Source organism: Micromesistius poutassou, assembly GCF_964030765.1.
Source record: "Micromesistius poutassou genome assembly, contig: SCAFFOLD_6688, whole genome shotgun sequence".
In the NCBI taxonomy this organism is placed as follows: Eukaryota; Metazoa; Chordata; class Actinopteri; order Gadiformes; family Gadidae; genus Micromesistius; species Micromesistius poutassou.
The window spans coordinates 1-7344 of NW_028177087.1; the positions used below are offsets into that span (position 1 = coordinate 1).

General features: G+C 48.6%; 1 protein-coding gene across 1 annotated transcript; it reads left to right on the top strand.

The window, feature by feature from the left end:
- Positions 1-621: 621 nt before the first annotated feature.
- Positions 622-6342, top strand: LOC311376770 (cysteine-rich secretory protein LCCL domain-containing 1-like; the record flags this gene model as incomplete). Its single annotated transcript, XM_084491245.1, is given in 12 exon segments — positions 622-704; positions 707-753; positions 1219-1334; positions 2152-2252; positions 2823-3035; positions 4408-4468; positions 4623-4689; positions 5333-5463; positions 5593-5636; positions 5743-5815; positions 5972-6047; positions 6209-6342. Coding segments are annotated over 12 exon segments (1146 nt in total), but the record flags the coding sequence as incomplete, so codon positions are not given.
- Positions 6343-7344: the final 1002 nt, after the last annotated feature.

Sequence of the window (7344 nt, forward strand, 5' to 3'; positions counted from 1 at the left end):
AAGAAAAACAAGAAATCTAAATACAGAAAAAGTCTAAATAAAAATCCAAAGTTTTGGATGGATTCAGGTGCGGTATGGGTGGGCTCAGGTGTCATAATCTTTCTTGAAGTGGTCGGTTTGGAGTTGAATTTTGAATGAGGGTATTGAGTCTGAGTTGCGTATGTTTGGGGGGAGGGAGTTCCAGAGGGTACTCCTTAAGGTATCAATATGTGAAGACATCTGCTCTGCATGTGCTTCTACATAGTATAGCATAGACAGCACAGCATGCCATACCATAGTGTAGCATAGTGCAATACAGTAAAGCATAGTATATAATAGCATAGCACAATGTATTGTAGCATAACAAAGCATAGTAAAGTATAGTATAACATAGTATTGCATAGCATAAGAAAGCATAGCAGAGACACTATAGTGGTTAAGTATAGTATGGCATAGTATCATATTAGTATTGCATGGCTTATCTTTCCAGCTCCCTGTCTGTTCTGTGGATTGCGTCTTAAAACATATTGCATCTTCAAGATATGATTCAACCTTAAAACTGTGAAAGAGCAACCTCAGCCTCAGCAGCCTTGAAGTTGTTCAGACCTCGCTGTCATCATGCACCTGATCCTGTCTCTCCAGGTATCAGCCGCCAACCTTCCACGTACAGGCCTGGTACAACGAGGTGAAGGACTTCTCCTACCCTTACCCGCAGGAGTGCAACCCTACTGCCCGTTCAGATGCTCTGGCCCAGTTTGTACTCATTACACGCAGGTATGTAGCCCGCGGGCCGTACCATTTCATCATGATGGAGGGGCGGGGGGGGTGGGGGGGGGGGACAACAATGTGGGTACAGTAAGGATGTTCATAGAACCAAGTGCCAAGCACTAAGAATCGCTAGGTTAATCGCTTCCCTGTGTACAACAAAGATAGCTAGGATAAGATGCTTCACAATGCTAAGTACTATTGTTAAGTGCCAGGACGTAAGACATACAATTAGTGTGTACATTAAGTGTGTATATTAAGTGCCTGGACCTGCAAACATACAATTAGTGCGTACATTAAGTGCCAGGACCTACAAACATACAATTAGTGCGTGCATTAAGTGCGTACATTTAGTTCCCGGACCTACAAACATACAATGAGTGCGTAGAACAGACCTGTAACATCCACTCTGTGTTGTTGTGTAACTGAACTCCCCGGGTTGTGTGTCTCCCTCTCTCCTCCACCTTTCTCCAGCTGGTGTGGGCCACTAGCAGTCGTATTGGCTGTGCCATCAATATGTGTTACAACATGAACGTCTGGGGGCAGATTTGGGCGAAGGCCGTCTACGTCGTCTGCAACTATTCACCAAAGTAAGCACATTCCCTGGGACACAGCAGCAAGGGTCCAGTGCATCAATGACAAGATAAAAGGACAAAGCACACACACACTGTGTGTTTGTGTGTGCTCGTTCAAGCGCTTGTCTTTAACCTTCAGTTGGTTCAACGAAAAAAATAACTATTTGATAAAAAAAGTTAAACGTGGGAGCGTGGTCAAATATTATTAGATTTTTATTTTACGTTTATTTGACAGGGACAATGCACAATATATAATTGAGCCAGATTATAGCCACAAGGCTAATTATTCTTCTTCCGACCAAACTTATGCAATTAATGTGGCCAAAACTACAGAACCAATCGATTCCATTCAACATCTGTCACAAAGGTCTAGGTCCATACATATGGGCAATGACTTTTCATATTTGTAAACATTATACTTTTTGAGATATTCTACTTTTAAAATACAATTTTTTACAATGGAAGTCAATGGGAGGACAGCGGAACCATCCACCCATTCTCTGACACTTACTACTTACAGACTTTGTAACTCGGTAAATGTTTTATCGTTAACCTTCTTTCAAAGGTTTAACAACCCTCAGCTGAATTTAACTGAAATAGGGTTATGGTTCTTAGCAGATGCCTTTATCCAAAGCGACATGCAAAAAAGATCATAAAGACCACGGGCATTTCTATGCAAAGAAATCCCTTATGCGTGGGATTACATTTTCTAGTTTACATCTGTTGTCCCTGGATGTATAGCGAATGCAAGCCTACATTCAGACAGTTTGGTGTCTTAACACATCGGTCTGTCCAACACGCTGACCTCCAGTGTCCGTTGTGATCTGAACAGGGGTAACTGGTGGGGCCACGCCCCCTACAAACACGGGTCGCCCTGCTCCGCGTGCCCCCCCAGCTATGGAGGAGGCTGCAAGGAGAACCAATGTTACAAAGGTGTGTGTGTGTGTGTGTGTGTGTACACACCTGTGGGTGTTTGCACCTGTGTGTGTGTCTGTATGTGTGTGTGTGTGTGTGTGTGTGTGTGTGTGTGTGTGTGATTGTGTTTACACCTGTGGGTGTTTGCACCCGTGTGTGTGTGTGTGTGTGTGTATGCATGTGTGTATATAGTCATGTGTGTATGTGTTTGTGTGTGTATACAGTCGTGTGTGTGTGTGTGTATGTGTGTGTGTGTGTGTGTGTGTGTGTGTTTGCACCTGTGTGTGTGTGTGTGTGTCTGTGTATAAGTGGGTATAACTCCTGTGTGTGTGTGTGTGTGTGTGTGTGTGTGTTTGTGTATGTGTGTGTATACAGTCATGTGTGTGTGTGTGTGTGTGTGTATGTGTGTGTGTTTGCACCTGCGTGTGTGTGTGTGTGTCTGTGTATAAGTGGGTATATACTCCTGTGTGTGTGTGTGTGTGTGTGTGTGTGTGTGTGTATACAATCATGTGTGTGTGTCTTCACCCCCCCCCCCCCCTCTCCATCAACACTCTCTCTCCCCACTTCTCCTCGCTCCTCGTTCCAAAGACGACTCCTCCAACGGCCCTCAAGAGGAGACCGAGGAGTACAACTTCATCGAGCCGGAGGCCCCCCGCGCACCACAGAAGCCCCGGCCCCGGGCCCCCCGGCCCGACCGACCCCAGGCCCCCAGCCGCCCCGCCCCGGCCCCCACGCGGGCCCCCACGCGGCCCCCCACCGAGGGCCTGGAGAGGAACGAAGTGGTCAACACACAACAGATGTGTAAGCTGCCATTCCACTTGTTGTTTCAGGCTCCGGTTTCCCCGCCGACTGAGACCGGGGTTAGCGGTGGGAGAAAATGAGTGTGTGTTAGTTGGGGTTTTTTCGTTTTGGTATCTGGGCACGACGGGTGTGCAAACACAACCTACACACCAGCCTTTATTTTGGGGAATTGTCTTGTTGTGCAGCCGCCTTTGTCGTCCCTCTCTCTGATTGGCTGGGGCTGTTTTTTTGGGGGCGGGGCTGACAGAGTACGTTCTGTGTGAGTGTAGGCAGGGGGTGGGCAGGGAGGACTTTGCTTTGTGTTGGCTGAGAGTGATTTAGGGATAAGGTGAGGACAGGCGAGGTGTGTGTGTGTGTGTGTGTGTGTGTGTGTGGCTGTGTGTACGTGCGTGCATGCGTGTGTGTGTGTGTGTGTGTGTGTGTGCATGTGCGTGTGGCTGTGTGTGCGTGTGCGTGCGCACGTGTGTGTGTGTGTGTGTGTGTGTGTGTGTGTGTGTGTGTGTGTGTGTGTGTGTGTGTGTGTCTATGGGTAGAGGGTGGTGGGTGGGTGGGGTTAGGGGGTCTGGCTGTGGTTTCTAAATGACTTCCTCTCCTCCGGTGTAAGTGGCCCCGGCGTGCAAACTTAAGTCAGAACTCCGAGCGATGCTGACCACCAGAAATTCCTGAGCCCATTGGCTGAAACATGATCACATGACACCGTTTCCCTGGGAGTTCACCCCCAGATGTTCCTCGTAAGTCGGGGCTCTGGCCAGAACAGCCCACCGCTGCACTATTTATCATCCGGTCATATAGTAGACTAGCCTGGAAATCCAGAGTTCTTGCGAGAGCACAATTTGAATTCGCTCAGAGAGTCACTCTGGGAACGAGCAATATACTCACTCCCCGATTCCCCTGGCCCAGAACATTAACCGATCACATCAGTGTATCTGATATAGGCGGTGCCAAAAGTGTTTCTGTTTTACCGACCGGATACAGCAAGAGTCTTATCTATTGGTTAGCTCCGCTGGTCTGGATACGTCACCCCTTGTATTCTTCTGATTGGTCGTAGTGTTATCCAAATGCGTGCAGTGATATTTTCAAATGCATGCTTGGTGCTGCTCCTCGAGTTGGGCCATTTTCATTACTCGTTGCCAGGACCCCACAGCTTTCTAGATGTGGGTCTGGATTTCCAGGCTAATAGTAGACACCTTCTTCATCGATAGTGCCTTGCTAAAGATTCCTTAGATGAAGGCTGCGGAAATCGAACCCGACACGACTTGACTGGGACTCCAACCCTTTGTGAGCCAGTACAATACACCCTCCCCTTCCGTGGACCCCATGGGAATATTCAAACAGTGTGTGTGTGTGTGTGTTCCTTTGTGTCGTTTTACAGCTCAACTCATGAACTGCAACACCAAACTACGAGACCAGTGTAAAGGAACGACGTGCAACAGGTACCGTGCAGCGAGCAGATGTTCTGTGTTTAACTGCTCTGTGACATCGACCCGTGCTATGGGCGACCCCGTCGTGTCATCGACCCCGGGGCGCGCTACGGGGCAGGACGGTACGCACTCCTGTCCTGACCTTTGCCCCCTCTCATCGGTACAGGTACGAGTGTCCCGCGGGCTGTCTGGATGAAGCCGGGAAGACCGTTGGGACTGTGTACTATGAAATGGTACGTGCAATCATGTTGTGTCATGGGCGTTCGATGATATGACATTACTTTTACATTAAGGACATTAAGGGCATCTAGCAGGCGCTGTTGTCATACACACACGTTCACACACCGACGGCGGAGTCGACCACGCAGGGCGACAGCCAGCTCATCAGGAGCAGTCAGGGTGAGGGCGTCTCGCTCAGGGGACACCTCCACACTCGGCTAGGAGGAGCCGGGGATCGAACTAGCAACCTTCCGGTTAACCCGCTCTGAGCTAGGCCAACCCCTCTTAAACATATTATCAGCTTCTATTTTGTTGTTATATTGATGTTATCATATATGAATATGTTAATATGGGATTCTATGTGTGAATGTGTGTATGAATGGGTGAATGTTAGGCAATATTGTAAAGCGCTTTGGGTGGCCACTGGTTACAAAGAATGCGCTATATAAATGCAGTCCATTTAATATTGGATTCTAATAATACTCTCAAATATTATTACTCCAAAAATGTATATTACTGTAATGTAGCATAAAAACATTAATATTTGATAATATAACCTTAATGTAATAATATTTTCATGAATGCATATAAAACGAGACATTACCTAAACGGTAAATGCATCACACTGAAATAAACTCTGGAGATGATTTACTCCAGCAATCCAGCGTGTGCCGGGCGGGGCTGCACGCCGGCGTCATCGACAACGACGGGGGCTGGCTGGACGTCACCAGGCAGGGCCGGAAGGAGTTCTTCATCAAGTCCAACAAGAACGGCGTCCAGTCGCTGGGGTGAGTCGCCAGCGGGCGGGGTCGCAGGGCGGGGTCACGTTGACCAACAGATTGCAAACACCTGTGCCGCGCGACGACTCTCCGTCTCCTCTTGGTGAATTGTGTTGTTTGGTTTTTCATGTCTCGCAGGAAATACCAGAGCGCCAACGCCTTCGTCGTTGCCAGAGTAACGGGTAAATATGTGATGATGTATTGCTCGTGTTGTACCGAGCAGCGGACAGTGCACCCGTTAATATCACCTCGATGGTTTCTAACCGACAGTTTGTGTCTTTTCCACAGTCAAAGGCATCACATGTGAGACGACAGTCGCGACACTCTGTCCGTTTCAAAAGCCTGCCAGGCATTGTCCGAGGTACAAATCTCTCTCTCTCTCTCTCGCATTATCAGTCTCTCTCTCTCACTCTCTCACTCTCTCTCTCTCTCTCTCTGATGCTCCCTTTCCCACTTTGTTATCTGACCTACAATACATGTAGTCATGAATAAATGCATCCCTGCTCTCTGCTTTCAGACTGTGGTGTCCAAGGAACTGTCTGGAAGAGAACCCGCACATTTCCAGAGTTATTGGAACCAGAATATACTCAGATGTGAGTCTCTCTCACTCTCTCTCTCTCTCTCTCTCTGTCCCTCCCTCCATAGGTTTTACTGCTACTAGTACAACAACTCTGACCCTAACCCTCTTGCTCTCTCTCTCTCTCTCTCTCTCTCTCTCTTTCTCTCTCTCTCTCTCTCTCTCTCCCTGTTGCAGAAGTCAAGCATATGTCGCACGGCCGTCCACGCCGGGGTGATCCGCAACGGCGCCGGCGGCTACATCGACGTGATGCCGGTGGACAAGAGGAAACAGTACGTCGCCTCGTACCAAAACGGAATCTTCTCCGAGAGGTACGGAACGGCCCGGGCTAATCCGTAGCTAAGCTGGCTGGAGTGAGTCAGCAGTATGGTGACTAAAGCCTCTGGCAGAGAGAGAGAGAGAGAGAGAGAGAGAGAGAGAGAGAGATGGAGGAAACAGAGAGAGAGAGAGAGAGAGAGAGAGAACCGGAGAGAGACAGAGAGAGACAGAGAGCGAGAGAGAGAGAGAGAGAGAGAGAGAGAGAGAGAGAGATGGAGGAAACAGAGAGAGAGAGAGAGAGAGAGAGAACCGGAGAGAGACAGAGAGAGAGAGAGAGAGAGAGAGAGAGAGAGACAGAGAGAGAGACATGAAAAGACATGGAGGAAACAGAGAGAAAGAGAGAGACACAGAGAGAAACAGGGAGAAACAGAAACAGAGAGAGACAGAGAGAGACAGGGAGAGAGAGAGAGAGAGAGAGAGAGAGAGAGAGAGAGAGAGACAGGGAGAGACAGAGAGAAACAGAGAGAAACAGAGAAACAGAGAGAGACAGGGAGAGAGAGAAAGAGAGAGAGACAGAGAGAGAGACAGGGAGAGACAGAGAGAAACAGAGAAACAGAGAGAGACAGGGAGAGAGAGAAAGAGAGCGAGAGACAGGGAGTGACAGAGAGAAACAGTTACAGGCCAGGCCTTGTGAAAAGGACTATGCGGTTGCTTCATTGGTTTGGTTGGACAAGACATTATAAACACCTACAAACGTGCAAGTGCACGTGCATAGTAACGCAAACACATACACTCCGACACACACATGCACACACATTAAGACATACATGCACGTATACACACACACACGCACACACACACATACCCACCGGGGACACACACAACACACACACACACACACACACACACACACACACACACACACACAAGCAAACATCTACACATTCTTGCTCCCTCTTCTCCTCACCTATCCACCCCCACCCTCCCTCCCTCCCTCCCTCCCTCCCTCCCTCCCTCCTTGTCACTCTCCACCACATCTATCTTTGTCTTGACGA